We start from the raw sequence: 14,452 nt of genomic DNA, 5'->3' as shown, positions 1-14,452 counted from the left end.
AGCGAATGAAAAACAAAACACACAGCCCTCAAGCACAATCAACCCCCCCCTTTAGTCTAATATGATACAAATGGTCTCTCTTTGGCCCCCCTCCCTTCTCTCTTTCTCTTTCCTTTGAACAAAGAAAAAAAGAAGAAAAAAAGGGACAAAAGTTGTTGTTGTGAAGGAAGAGAAGTATGAATGAAGTGAAACCTCCTCCGCCTGTCTCCCCAGACCTCCCCCCTTTCCATTGCCACTGCCATCACCGATCCGCGGCTCGACCGAGGCAAACAGTTGTCATTGCATTTGCCTAGCTCGATTTCTCTTTTTTCTCTTTCTCTCTCTCTCTGAGTTTCATTGCTCGAGACTGTCGGAGTAGGTAGCCTTGATTGAATGCGGTAGCGTCGGTTACACAGCCGTAGATAAGAAATTGCGTAAACGTCTGCCGCCCGCTTCATTTTTGGTACTCGTTTGTGTTCGAGAACAGAGAGAGCTTGACGCTGAATTCCTTTTTTTACTGATTATATATCGTTGCGTCTAGCTCTTTTCGGAGCCGCGTGGGACATCGAGTGATTGCTTTGCGTTTCCGGTTTGCCAAAAGTCCAGGCTGGCAATGACGTCGGTGCCGAATTCATCCTCGTATGAGTATAAAATCTGGATTTTGTTAGTTTCTTATTTTCACAGACATCTATGAATCGAAATGACGTACCTCTCTTGTTGATGTATGTAGCCACCTAATGTTCTTCCCAGTGATGATATGCACAAGGCCACCACTCTCCATGTGTCGAATCTCAATAAAGCTAGGCTCGAAAGCAAGGATGTATGGGTTGAAGATGGCAAAGGCTTGCGGTGTACCCTCCCAAGTGATCTTCCAGTCTGGTCGTGCTCGCCAGCCGTTGCGGTTGACAAAGAATGAGTAGTCTGTGTAGCACAACAGGAACTCACTTGCCATGCGCTCAATGTGAATTGGCTTGATGTTCTCCTTCCGTACAACAAAGTCGAGGGATGTGTCGGCCTGGTCAAGAAGTGATTGCGTTTCGAGGGTTTCCAAACTGACAACTTCGAAGCCACGTGCGCAACCAACGCAGAGCTTGGAACGCAAGAAATGAATGGACGTCGACTCCGTAGGAATGTAAAATTCCTTGTAGGGCTTGAGTTGATCGGCGCCACCCGTTGATAACATCATCTTTGCGAAACCAGACTTCTTGTTCTTGTTGCCCATCTGCTCCTTGGGTTCGTATACCTTGATTGTAGTTGACAGCGCCGACGTCTTGACCGCAGCGACCAGCTGTTGGCCCAAGCAAATGCCAGCCTTGAAAAAGTTGGCATGGCAAATCTTTCGGGGACGCTTGGCCATGGCTTGCGACTCGTCGGGCTCCAAAGCATCGGTCGAGTAGGAGTATAAAGTTTTGTCGGCCAAGACCAGCACAATGGCGTGTTGCTCGAGGACTTCGATCTGGGTAACGCCCTTGCAGTCCAGCACACGACGAGGACGTATCGAAGCATCCTTTGGCTTGCGTTCTACAACAAATACACCATTGTCCGTTCCGAGGGCCAGTTTGCGACCACCATCTGCATCATGTTAGTATGTGACTTGGCCAAACTTGAGATATACTTACCCAGAGGAACAGCGCAGGTAACCCGGATAGTAGTAGGAGAGTTAAGAGAGAAGGGACCCTCGTGGACGATAGTCTTGGTGAAGATGTTGCTGCGCTCCCTCAGACTTCGCTGCTGTGAATCAATGTGCTCCATCCATTTTTGCTGGGAGATTGGCGTGCTCGCAAAGAGAGTCAATTCATATCCACCCTTTCCAAGATGCTTAAAAGTAATGGGATAGCCTTGCTGCTTGGGGTCGTTGTTCTTTGGTGTTGCCGCAGCAATGGCCTTGCCAGCAATCAAGTTTGCTGAAGGCCTCTTTGCAATGCCCAGCTTGGGGTTGACTTCCTCCATTTGCGTGATGACCAAAAGTTCCAGAGGTATTGGCTTCTTGTAGACCTTTTGCTCCTCACGCTTGTTTACAGTCTTCGCACGCACCAACAGAACAGCATGGTCGAAGAGGTAGCAGGTAATGTCGCCAGTAGCCTCAGTCGGCGTCTTCTTCAACGTGCCCTTGAATACCAACTGCCGATTCTCATCTGTCAACTTCAAATCGACAAACTCGCCAGGCCTGAACTTGAGATCCTTGTTGAGCTGCATAAGGTTGAAGTGGTTTTCTGCCTTGCCGGATTCGATGTTGACCTTTGACAGCGTGTCTTTGATGATGCTAATCACTTTGGGGATATCTTCTTTGTCCGGGTTGTCGTCCGCGGTGTACTTGGCAATGTTCTCCAAAAGCAGCGGATATCTGGCCAGCCTCGTGGTTGGCTTAGTAAGGTAACCGTTGAGTTCCAGCTTTCTGGATTCCTTCATTCTCTCGACTTCGTCGACGAATTTGGCAAAGGCGGTGTTGGTGCGCTTTTCATGCTCAAACTCGTACTTACCGAAGAGCTGGTTAGCACCGTACTTGATGAATGGTGCAAAATGAGGTACGAATTCCAGGAAGATGTCTCCAATGTTTCGGACAACGGCCTCCTTTTGCTGGCGTCTGGTAAGTTGCTCGGCCATGCGGGAATTGACCATGTAGACCTCTTGGCAATTGGAAAAGACGGTACGGACAAACTTTTCGCGGCGGTGCTCGGGAATTGGTGATGTTGCGGGGTTGCGCAAGGGCTTCATCCAGAAGTCTCTAAGATACTCGAGATCCTTGACGAAATCGCGCTCAGTGTACATGAGCTCGGAGATAACCTCTTGTCTCTTCTGCTCCTTCTCCGACACACTGTCCGAAATCTCCTTTGGTACGGTATTGATCCACAGTTTCTGCTCTTCTTGGTCCTTTTCCTCGTGCAAACTTGCTCGGGATTCCTCGCGCTTGAGACCAGGTTGAATGCGCATGTTTAGACGAGCTTGCTGCTCCAGACGGCGTGGGCATGCAATTGAGTAGCATAGACGGTCACGTGTACATGTGGGAGAGTAGCATTCGGTTAACAGAGTGAAGACTCCGTTAATTTCAGACTTGTCCTCCACCATGGTCTCACGGAACTGGTATATCTCGTTTGTCGAATCTCGCAAGCGGTGCGCGTACGTAACATCGTGGAAGAACTTTTGCGCGTCAAGGGATCGGCCCAAGAGGAGTGCTAGATTACGATCGGTAGTTTTGATAATGAAAGAGATGAGATCAACCGCATCTGCACCCGTAAAAGCACTCTTGTAAACAAGGCCATCTTTTTCCTTTTCAGAGAGAACCACTCGGTCTTGGAAGGTATCGGCAACGCGAGATAGTAGGGCAGGGTAGACAAGAGGTGCCCGTCGCTGAGCAGCAGGCACTTGTTGCGCGGGGACGAGCGAAGTCATGGACTGGTTGGAGGTCCTGTTGTTGCTGGAGTTGCTTCCGAGTGTTTGGGACGAGTCTGGGCGAGAGCTAATGGACGTCATAGTGCTAGTACGCTCCGAAGGAGGGACAATTGTGGATGCCATGGACATTGAGCGCGATTGGTTCGGCATGCTTCCTTGGCTCACACTCCTAGGATTGGGTGGCAGTCCCATATTTGGGTGTTGAGGGTGGCCGTGCGGTCCACTTGACATTTCAGATTCACCAGATTCTCGCCTTCGACTTGGTATGATTCTGCCGCTCATTGTCTGTGTACGATCTGGATCCCTTGTGTACGAGGTCATGGACATTGTCCGCTCGTCGGGCCGTTCTGGCACCACGCGTCCTTGTGCTGTGGTCCGGGCCATGTGGTTCATGTAAGGCTGCTGGCGGAACGTGTTTGCGGGGGACGGATGGGATGGCCCACCAGGGTTGAACTGTGGTCGCGGGTTCAAGGCAAGCGATTGTGAACGGTAAGGGTCCGAATTCATTGCAGGTCCTGGACCGCCAGGAAAGCGATTGGGAATGGGCTTGTTGTAAGGGGGCTGGCCAGGAGGAGAGATGCGGGAGTCGAAGCGCTGGGGCTGGCCGTATGGCTGGCGCTCAGGGCGAAGGGGCTGTGGCAGGTACTGAGGCTGCGGCTGGCGCTGCTGCTGCTGCTGTTGTTGTTGCTGTTGCCCGTCAGGATATCGCGGGTGCTGACCGTAACCGTTTGGCATAGAGCGATTATAAGCATTCGGCGGATCTATGGGGCGCTGCTCTCCGAGACTTGGTCCCGTGCGCTGATCGTACTGTGGGTGAGGACGACGATCGTAGCCGTTGACGGGCTGGCGAATTGGCGGGGCGCGCTGCATCATGTCGGCCGTCTGGCTGGACATTGTAGCAGCGCGGTCGGGGATGTTTCTATGCGACTGCGACGTCATGGTCTGGGAGCGGCCGGCCATGGACGGGCTGGCACCGAAGATGTTTGTGAAGGCGGTTTCCCTTGCGCCCGAGGGCTGGCCATGGTTTTGGCCGCGCGCATAGTCCGGCCGCTGCTGGTTGCCGTAGTCGGCCATGTCTCTTCAGTCCACAGCGGATCTAGCCTGTCGCGAGCATTCGCAGCGCTGTTGAGGCGAGGCGGTGGACGTGGGTGGGTGGTGGACGTGGGTGGGTGGTGGACGTGGGTGGGTGGTGGACGTGGGCGAGGGCTTTTTGATACAAGGGATTCGGCGGCGTGGCCGGGGCAGCAGAGCCGGCACGATGGGGGGGGGGCGCACGAGTCGAGGCGACTGGCGGGCACGGCGGCGAGTCACACCTGTTGTTTTTCACTTGAATGAAGGCGTGCTGGCGAGCGAGAGCGGGTGTGGGCGTGGACAGGGCGGCGGGGTGTTGCAGAGAAGGGTCAACGGCCACCGCTCCGGCAGTTGAGGGAACAAGCCGCCCAGCGAGGGGGGGAGGGGGAGGCAGCGGGTGCGAGGAGCCCGTGGTGAGGATAAAAACGGCGGCAGCTGGCTCGTGGGTGTGGCGCGGGCAGGATGGGGGTTGCAGGTCGACTATGGGGTAGCGTTGGCTGAGGGGGGAGGGGGGCGCTGGCCGGCTTTCCTCGCAGCTCGCGACGTTGGGGAGAATGGCGGTGGTGCAGGTGTTGGACCGGCATGCGCTTGGCATCCAGAGCCCTCCTCACCAACCGCCTGGCCGCATCCCAGCTGTCTCCGACGACGCCTCCACCACCACGACAACCGCCCACACAAACCCCCATCCATCCCCCTCTGTCGCGAGCATCACAGGCACCATGTCTTCCAACGAGCTCGCCCCGAGCTTCGCGCCTTTCTTTGGCATGGTGAGTGCCCCCGGCCGCGCCCGTATCATGACTTCATAGCTAACAGGCACGCAGAGCGGAATCGCGTTTGCAGTGAGTAGCTCCTCGCCCCCGTTGCAGCTGGCCAACTAATGTACCAACCTCACCCAGATGATCTTTGGATGTACGCCGCCCCCATGACGCGTTTCCAAGCTGCACAGGAGCTAATCGAAGCAGGCGCCGGAGCTGCCTATGGCACCGCCAAAGCTGGCATCGGCATTGCTGGTATCGGAACATACAGGCCAGACCTGATCATGAAGGTGCGCTGCCATGCACTGCGCACACGAAGCTCCATCTAACTTGGCCAGTCGCTCATTCCCATTGTCATGTCGGGTATCTTGGCCGTCTACTCACTAGTCATATCCGTCCTCATCGCCAGCGACATCAAGCCCCCGCCCAACAACACGTACTCGCTGTATGCTGGATTCATGCACATGGCTGCGGGATTGTCAGTTGGTCTGTCGGGTCTGGCTGCAGGATACGCCATCGGAATTGTGGGCGACGCTGTATGTTGAGTCGTTAGGAGATGGTGGGAAAGAGAGAGAAAGGCTAACTGCAGCAGGGCGTGCGCTCCTTTATGAGCCAATCGCGAATCTTTGTCGGCATGGTGCTCATTCTCATCTTCGCAGAAGTCTTGGGTCTTTACGGGTACGTCTCCCAAGCCAGAAGACGCCAACGTGGTCCGCGCGCGCGACAAGGACGGCGTTATGCAGACTGCGTGATTGCTCATGTGCTGACTCGACTAGACTGATTGTTGCCCTCATTCTCAACACGCGGGCAAGCGGCTGAGCGGACAAGGGGAAGAATTATTTGTATTGTACGACTACATGGTGTAGAAATACTCGATTGAGCCTGCAACACATTGGCGTTTGGGGTGGGGAACTGGCGCAGGTCAAGAGAAGGTGCAGGCCACACGGGCACTTTTTCAAGCGATTTACGCGGCCTGGGCAAGAAGGAGAGGGTTTGAATCAGAGTTATATATATAGGCATTTGTGCATGGCGGCAGTTTGGGCGGGTAGAGCCCTGCATGTGAAGTAGCGGTATCAATTTGAAGGCCGGCAAGCACGCCGAGAGCAGCGTCGGGCGCGGAGTTTGTCGAGTTTAGTGTGAATGCGACGAGCCGTTATTTGCAGCGTACCGTGGTTCATGCACATGCATGTCGGATGATTCAGGGCGGCTTACTGTAAGCCGCAAGACATCAGCTGCCAGCGAGGTCCGGATGCCGCCTATTGCTACCCCACAGCGGCTGGTGGTGGCAGAGCATAGTCTATTTGCGTATGGTTGAGATGTACTTACATGTGTAAGTAGGGCATGAGTAGTTGGGCATGGCAACCAGGCCGGGGCCGGCGGATAGCGTGGGCTGGGGCGAACAAAGGGATACTGCAAGCGGTCAAGACAACTGGACCACAGCGGGCCGGCTTACTTACTTACTTACTTAGTTACGCTCGCAGGGCAGGGCAAGGCAGGGCAGGGCAGGGCAGGGCAGGGCGTGTAAGTATTCGCAGAGCCCGCCAGCCCGCCAGGGTTCAGCCGGCGTGTGTTGCATGTTCCCCACGCCCGGTGCGTCATCTTTTGCAGCAATGCGCCTCGTCCCAGGACCCCCGCTATCCTCCTGTCGCGCCCGCGCCCGCTCCCTCGTGCCCATCCTATCCCACCCCCATCTCTCTCCAGCGCCCACCAAGGACGGCCCATGATTGTGCTCTGCCACCTGCCTGGCTGCTCTGCCTAACCCCAGGCCCGCCCTCGATTCACTCTTCCTGCCCCGTTTGCCCACCGCCCACCACCCACCACCCACGCAAACACTGCCATTGACCCGTCGCCGACTGCCCGTGTCTGCCATGTGGTGCCTCTGCTACTGAGCCCTGCCACACGAACGGAACCCGCCTCTCCGCCTCCCCTCCCCCCCAATTCCCTCATCCCTCGCTCCTGGCTTCCTCGCCCACTGCGGCCAAGACCTAGCTCCCCCCATCGCCATGGCGACTGCCTTCAAAAACATGCTCCACCCGCTGCACCACCATCGCGACAAGAAAGAACCGCCCCATTCCGGCCCCCTGCACGACCGCACCGACTCGGCCATGGAAAAGCCGCGCGAACAGGAGAAACAGCAGTTGGCGCAGTGGGAGGCCCAGAAGCACACCCTCACCCCCGACGAAATCGACATTGACCCCCAGAAGAAGCCCGTCGGCCACTCGTCAAAGGTGCTGCGAGAGCAAGACTTTGAGCTCATCAAGACGCTCGGAACTGGCACCTTTGCGCGCGTCTGGCTCGTGCGACTCAAAGACGCAAGGCCCGGCGACGAGAACAAGGTTTTTGCTTTGAAGATTCTACGCAAGGTGGACGGTATGCACGCCCCATAACAAATAACCACTGCGCTGCCGCTGACCGCCTCGTCTCAGTCATCCGGCTCAAACAAGTCGAGCACGTCCGAAACGAGCGCAATGTCCTCGCAAAGGTCGCCGGCCACCCCTTCATAACAACCATGGTTGCCAGTTTCCAGTCGCTCGATTCGCTCTACATGGTAGTATGTAGTTGCATATACGAATAAGAGTTGGCAATTGCTAACATTTAAACCAGCTCGACTACTGCCCTGGCGGCGAAGTCTTCAGTTATCTGAGAAGAGCACGGCGCTTCAACGAGCCCACTTCGCAGTTTTACGCTGCTGAGATTGTGCTGATATTAGAGTTTCTACACGAGCACGAGGGCGTAGCATATCGTGATCTAAAACCAGAGAATATCCTCATAGACGCAGAGGGCCATCTCAAGTTGGTAGATTTTGGATTTGCGAAAAAGGTAGACAACAGTAAGTTACGTCATCGGTCGCATGTCGAGAGTGGAGACTGACAGCTCGCCTAGGAGAGACGTACACGCTCTGTGGTACTCCCGAGTACCTGGCTCCCGAGGTCATTCGTAATACAGGTACGATCTGCACCACACATGCTATTGGTACCCCACTGACGAAATATCAGGCCATGGCACAGCAGTCGATTGGTGGGCGTTTGGCATCCTTGTGTACGAGTTCCTTGTTGGGCAACCGCCCTTCTGGGATCAGAATCCTATGAAAATCTACGAACAGTATGTTTCAAAACACAAGGATACGAGATTTGTACTAATTTTTTGGTAGAATTGTAGAAGGACGCGTCCGCTTTCCATCTGCAATGTCACCGACTGCACGGGATCTTATTTCCGGCCTCTGCACCGTCGACACCTCGAAGCGTCTGGGAAATGTCGCTGGTGGTGCTCAACGTGTCAAGGACCATGAGTGGTTCAAAGACATTGATTGGCAGAAGATATATAACCGCGAAACCCAAGGTCCTATAGTACCACACCTACGGGGCCCGGCTGATACACGGAATTTTGACGAGTATGAGCCAGAGTCGGAAAACAGAGAACCGTACACCAAGGAGTTGAGTGATAGGTGGGAAGAGAGTTTCAAGGATTTCTAGATCAGAGGTACCGAAGAGGGCGTGCCAAGAGGGAATTGGAAAGACACTCAGCATGCTAAGAGGAGAAAGGGGAAAGACAACTCGACGTGTGCTTTTTCAAGCTCAAGAATATCTACAAGAAGAGCATGACACGCGAGAGTAGAAGGTGGGTATAGGGATTACAACCTCCCGGCCCACCGGACCTGTCTAATAAGTCCTCATATACGAGCTTATCAGCAAACAGCTCGTATCCTTCGAACCGTTGGAAGGGAACAGGCGCATATTCAGGAAGGGAGCAACGGGTATGCAGGAGCCTGAAGCTCCATCATCATCATCATTACTATCATGTCTCTCTCATCTTTTCTCAATCATGAAAGGGGGTCAACATCACACATACGTTACCAGGGGACAATTCGTAGAAGTTTTGTTCTAAATGGAAATAACAGTATTCTTCTGATATTATCTTTCGAATACGTAAGCCCAATCCTTTGTCAAGACTTTCATCTCAGAAAAGAAAAAAATGGCCAAAGTTCACACGCTTGCCAACATTCAGGTGTGAATCTTTTTTTTTCTTTCAATTAGTTATTATTGTTATTATTGAATTCTTTTTTTTTACCTCTCCAACCCTGCCCCTCATCTCACCTCCTACCAACAACCCAAGCAAACAACCCCCTTTTCTTCTCCTCTTCCACCTCTTTTACCCCTCCATCCCCTTCCTCCTCACTCTCCCTCTCCTCGGTACAAAAATCCTCATCATCCAGCACCCGCGGGAAAAACGTAATCTCGCCACTCCTCGTACTCCCCCAGAGCGACTCCGTGCACCGAAGACGCACAAAACACGTGTCGCAGGTGCGCAGCTCGTAGGTTGATGAGGGGGAAGGGGAGGTTAGCAAGGAAGTGCAGGAGGGGCAGCGGGGTTGTGGTGGAGGGGTAGAAGAGGGGGTGGGGTGCGAGGATGAGGAAGGGGAATGGGAGTGCGACATCTTGGTTTGATTTTTCTTATTTTTTTTGAAAAGGTGGGTTGGATAAGAAGGGTTGATTTATAGGGATTCTGGAGGTAGGGGGGGAGTTATCTTTGGAGGGGGAAGGGGGCGGGGTTAAAAAAAGTGAATCTTGCCCCAGGATGGATGGATGAATGGATAGATGGACTTGATGGAGGTGAGGAAGAAGAAGTTGAGAAGTAGGGAGGAAATACTGGGTTAGAATAGATTGTATAGGGGGAGTTATAGGTAGACATTAGTAAGAAGGATGAATGTACAATAAGGCTTGTTTTGGGGGTGTGGGTTTGATGCACAGTGTCTTGGGTTGGTGGTGGATGGAATCACGAGGTTCTGTGAGTGATTCACTATTGCTAGTATTGGTCCATTGCTCTCTATTTGTACGGGTATTGTGCGAAAATCGCTGTTTAAGCTCCACTAGCTGGTAGGTGAGTGCCGGAAATCGCTTATCTGTTTCACTATGCTGGTGATTGAGAGTTGATACGAGAAATGGGTGTACGTGATTTGTTCATTCACTATGTATGAGTTATAGATGACTCAGTATCAGGAAAATTCTGTAATACATGTTAGTTTCAGATCTGGCCAGTTTGATGTAGTAAACAATCACAATCGTTCTGCATATTTCTCACAGCGCTGTAATCATATTTGCGACAACAACAACTATCAGTATCTTGGCTGGCACATGGTAATGCGTGCCATCCTTGGCCCAGAATCAATCGCCAACTACTGCATACGTACGTTGCGCCTACACGCGCGCTAGTACGACAACTTGACATTGTTTTGCGCCGCAAAGTACTCTACCGCTTCCATCGTAGCTGACACTGCAATGGCATTCGGCATACCACTCCGTACCGCCTCGACTACTCTTCATCGAGCTCCTACCTTGAATACGATTTCAAGCGCTTTACAAATGAATTGGTTCCGCCAAAAGCTCCTTAAGCCTCGTCAACCAACTCCACCCACATCACTGCGTTCCCAGCAGTACACAACGACTTCGCACGACACCATTATCCTTTAACGCGGCCATGTGGACCAATTTTACAAGTACAACGGCGGTCGATGGCTCTGGAACGAAAAGTATGAGCTTGCCCGCCGTTACGTTGAGTTCGATGTGCCAGGACTTCTTCAAGTCTCAGCACAAGCAATTGGAGCTCGCTTTTGCGTTGGAGTTACGAAACTACCTGAGGGAAACTTCAGCAAGGTTTTCCTACTTACAGTGGATGACGGTCAAGAATTGGTTGCTAAAATCCCAAACCCGAATGCTGCAAGGCCGCACTTTACAATGGCTACTATGGACTATGTATAAGCTCCTTGATCAATTACATATATCTGATAATTACTGATATAAGGGTATGCTATAGGTTCGAAATGTCCTCGGTGTCCCAGCGCCTCAAGTATATGGCTGGAGTTCCTCTACAGAGAATCCTGTTAAAGCAGAATACATCCTGATGGGACACTGTAAAGGGGTGGAGCTGCGCAAGATGTGGCACAATATGTCTTGGGAGGAAAGACTTGGGATCATTGAGACCCTGGTTGGGTACGAGAAAGCCTTTGCTTCTGCTAATCTTCCTATGTATGGGAGCTTGTATTATGCAAAGGATCTACCTAGCCCGAGTCCAAGTGAATTTCTTGATCCCGTCGACTCGACAGACAAAGGAGAAGCATTCGTAATAGGACCCACAACAAACAGGTCATTCTCCGACAAAGGGAGAGATTCTGTCGAAGTTAATCGAGGGCCATGTAAGTTCTTTTACCTTCTCATTATGCTCGTCCTAGGCTGATTAGACGATAGGGCCTTCACTCAACGAATATGCCCATTCCTGCGCCGCTCGAGAGTTAGCATGCATCGAGAAGTTCTCATCATATCCTAGGCAGCAATGTCTTTTCAATGGTCCAAACCAATACTGTCCAACCAAAGCATTCAAGATTCAAGTCCTCCAAGACTATCTCAAAGTCACAGCCCATGCTCTGCCCAACAACGCAAACCTCTCAAAACCAACTCTATGACACTCTGATCTACATACTGATAACATCTTTGTCGACCCTTCCCAACCGACAAAAGTCCTGAACATCATCGACTGGCAAGCGGTTAATGTCTCCCTACTCTTCCTCCAAGTACGCCATCCTTCACTAATCGAGTTCGAAGGACCACTACCAGAAGGCTTGAAGCCCATCCTCCTCCCTAATAATCTCGAGCAGATGACCGAGGAGGAACCAAAAAAAAAAGCCAAGAATCTCCGGGCTGCCCAGTCCGTCTACAAGCTCGATGAAATCTACATGCTCGAGCAATGTCCCGAGATTGCTCATGCGCTGCGCTTTCAAGACACCCTACCTGATAAAATTACTAGATTGGCAGGTTCAGTATTCATCGATGGAGAGGCAGCTCTACAGGGATTTCTCATTCGACTTCAAACGAAGAAGAAAAAATGAATTAATCGTTACTCCCGATGTCGAGTTTCGGGAACAAGCTGGGATAAGACCTCTTTTGAACGTAGGCTTGTTATAAGAAGATAAAAAAAAGGACCCCTCTTGCACGATCACGAGTGATAACAGGTGCTCAATATGGATTTCTCTCTGAGCTGCTCTGATCACCGATGCTGAACGGAAGCGATCCAGTTTAGTGTTGCTGGGCAGTGACAGTCATTGACCGGTTGATGGATCGTGACACATAAATCCAAAGTTCTTATTTGAAACAAGAGCACCTAGAGCATACGTTCCGAAACAAAAAAAAAGCACTTGGGTTCATATTACTTCGATTGAGTCACTGCCTAGCTGAGCTACTTGTGATACATACTCAGCAGTATAGTCGTGTGGTAGTACCAACTAGGAAAAAAAGACAGCTTGTATCGAAGTATTCAGCTAGTATCACTGGTGAGGTAATGACCAATGACTACATTGTGCCCCAGCGGCTGCCCGCCCAACGATTCTGATAGACATGGATGTCGTATCTCCGCCTATTGGGTATCGCCAACCAATAGCAACTGCCGACTGGTTGATCCATCAAGATGTCAATGCCCACTCCTTCTCCCTTATACCCTATACCGTATACACTCGCAAAGTTCAAAGTAACGATAGTAATTGGCTAGCTATGGGTCGAGGTCAGTAAGGTGTAGCGGAAGACAAAGCAGAACATACAATTAGTAATGGGATAATGTTACGTCTGACCGCACAACGCCGAAACATTCCTGGTCGTGGAAACCTTTGCAGGTTTGGATCTCGGTTGCAGGAACCGGTGGTAGACTCGTGTTTGTTCGTGAAAGTAGAATGGAGAAGAACTTGACAAGCGGGTTGTAAATGCGTACTTTCTTTCCCGGAATTCTCCAATACTTTGGATACTTGTCTCATAGGTACTTATAAAAATGCATGGACAGCAGCTTGAGGCGAAAATCCAGGGAACTATAGTTGAAGAACACAGTGGTCTCAGCATGGCTGCTTCAGAGCTACTGTAGTTAGCCACCACCTATAGATGTAGGCAAGCAAGATTTACGTACAGACAAGGTTCTGTCTTCCCAGTATAGGTCTAAAAATATATGGGATAGCAGGAAGTGAACCCAGTCTTCTTGCAAAGTATATCGTTGAGTTGTTTGTAATTCTCTTGCTTCCCTCAAAGATCTCCAAGCAGTAGGATGACATCGGCTCTATGACGATCCTAACTAGCGTTAATCCGATTGGTATCGCTTGCTAGCAACATAAGTTAATGAGCCATGTAAAGACTTAATCAACGAGACGGCTATGAGGTAAGAAAAGAAATCGAAGAGCATCTTTGGGATACAAACAAGTTGCCAAAGGCATAGGCGTTTCCTCCTGAGATTTTACCGGATTCAATTGCCTAGCAGGTCCGCCGGCGAGCGATAGTGGCTAGTTGCTGTAGTTGTTGGAAGAATGTCGTTGCCAACAACGGTTGGCCACAAGAAACTCGATGATTTCAAAGCTCCACTGAAGAATCTCAGGATGGTATTCAACGCTGATGACGTATTCAACGTATGCAATGTCGATTAGGAAGTCCGATAGGTAGGTATCTCTACATTGAATAGTCAGATACAGTGTCGTTAGTACTCACTGTATTTCCTGGAAATCCTTACCAAGCACAAACTCACAATGTTCTTGTCCATGATTGATAACTCCGTCTTGCCTTCCATAAGATGTCGGGGGATGGAATACTTCCAAGCATTTGCTTTCAGAGTAGCTGAAGGCACAAGGTACAGTAGCGGTGGTGTTGTGAAGGAGAAGATGCGAAAGTGGATGAAGTGACCATTCCATGTACATAGGGATAGTGGGATGAGGATAAAGGTGCATTAGCATCTAGACAGCCTGGCTCTTGTTTACATGCGCTAGTCTGAGCCTGGAAGCCACCGCCACCTAAGCTGTGACTTCTGCTTATGCTGGGTATTGCACCTTCTACAATAGTGCGCCCTTCGCGACTGTCCCACCCGATAGCTCTTATTGATGGCTACCCAATTGGCGTTGCCCACGAGTGACAGCCACCGCCTGGTTGATTTGCTAGTATAGTCAGCGTCTCTGATGAAAACACTCCCCTATGTATATACTGACGAAACCAGAGGCATAATGCTAAACTGCTCAAGTATCTTCTTAGCAGTACACGATAAGCGGTACAATCATATCCTAGCAGTTCTGCTAACCAAGCAGATGTTAGAGATATCTGCAGGTACAAATCTGCAAGGGGTGTTATGGAAAGTGCATAATTACGTAGAGTAGTGACTGGAAAGGAAGAGGGGACTTGCATAGCAGTGGCCGACAGGTGTCGCTGCCAAGCGACAGTAGCTAATACGTGTCGCCCGAAAGCGGC

At 51.3% G+C, this 14,452-nt stretch overlaps 5 protein-coding genes across 5 annotated transcripts; 3 read left to right on the top strand and 2 right to left on the bottom strand.

The window, feature by feature from the left end:
* Positions 1-516: 516 nt before the first annotated feature.
* Positions 517-4,443, bottom strand: COCMIDRAFT_88060 (uncharacterized protein; the record flags this gene model as incomplete). The annotated part of the gene is made up of 3 exons (XM_007687159.1): positions 517-633; positions 689-1,551; positions 1,599-4,443. The coding sequence occupies 3 exons, from the start codon at positions 4,441-4,443 to the stop codon at positions 517-519; spliced, it is 3,825 nt and encodes a 1,274-aa protein (XP_007685349.1).
* Positions 4,444-5,159: 716 nt separating this feature from the next.
* Positions 5,160-6,014, top strand: COCMIDRAFT_2933 (uncharacterized protein; the record flags this gene model as incomplete). The annotated part of the gene is made up of 7 exons (XM_007687105.1): positions 5,160-5,207; positions 5,262-5,279; positions 5,337-5,349; positions 5,403-5,485; positions 5,534-5,731; positions 5,788-5,873; positions 5,972-6,014. 7 exons carry the CDS (start codon positions 5,160-5,162, stop codon positions 6,012-6,014), a joined length of 489 nt encoding a protein of 162 aa, XP_007685295.1.
* A 1,184-nt stretch (positions 6,015-7,198) lies between these two features.
* On the top strand, positions 7,199-8,668 carry COCMIDRAFT_88178 (uncharacterized protein; the record flags this gene model as incomplete). Its single annotated transcript, XM_007687158.1, has 6 exons — positions 7,199-7,565; positions 7,622-7,746; positions 7,800-8,025; positions 8,079-8,141; positions 8,192-8,297; positions 8,347-8,668. 6 exons carry the CDS (start codon positions 7,199-7,201, stop codon positions 8,666-8,668), a joined length of 1,209 nt encoding a protein of 402 aa, XP_007685348.1.
* Positions 8,669-9,285: 617 nt separating this feature from the next.
* On the bottom strand, positions 9,286-9,630 carry COCMIDRAFT_88222 (uncharacterized protein; the record flags this gene model as incomplete). Its single annotated transcript, XM_007687157.1, has 1 exon — positions 9,286-9,630. The coding sequence occupies one exon, from the start codon at positions 9,628-9,630 to the stop codon at positions 9,286-9,288; it is 345 nt and encodes a 114-aa protein (XP_007685347.1).
* Positions 9,631-11,138: 1,508 nt separating this feature from the next.
* On the top strand, positions 11,139-11,652 carry COCMIDRAFT_2931 (uncharacterized protein; the record flags this gene model as incomplete). The annotated part of the gene is made up of 2 exons (XM_007687104.1): positions 11,139-11,385; positions 11,438-11,652. The coding sequence occupies 2 exons, from the start codon at positions 11,139-11,141 to the stop codon at positions 11,650-11,652; spliced, it is 462 nt and encodes a 153-aa protein (XP_007685294.1).
* Positions 11,653-14,452: the final 2,800 nt, after the last annotated feature.

Source organism: Bipolaris oryzae (assembly GCF_000523455.1).
Source record: "Bipolaris oryzae ATCC 44560 unplaced genomic scaffold scaffold_26, whole genome shotgun sequence".
NCBI classification, from domain to species: domain Eukaryota; kingdom Fungi; phylum Ascomycota; class Dothideomycetes; order Pleosporales; family Pleosporaceae; genus Bipolaris; species Bipolaris oryzae.
Note: the sequence above shows the minus strand (reverse complement) of the source record. Positions and strands in the feature narration are given on the sequence as shown.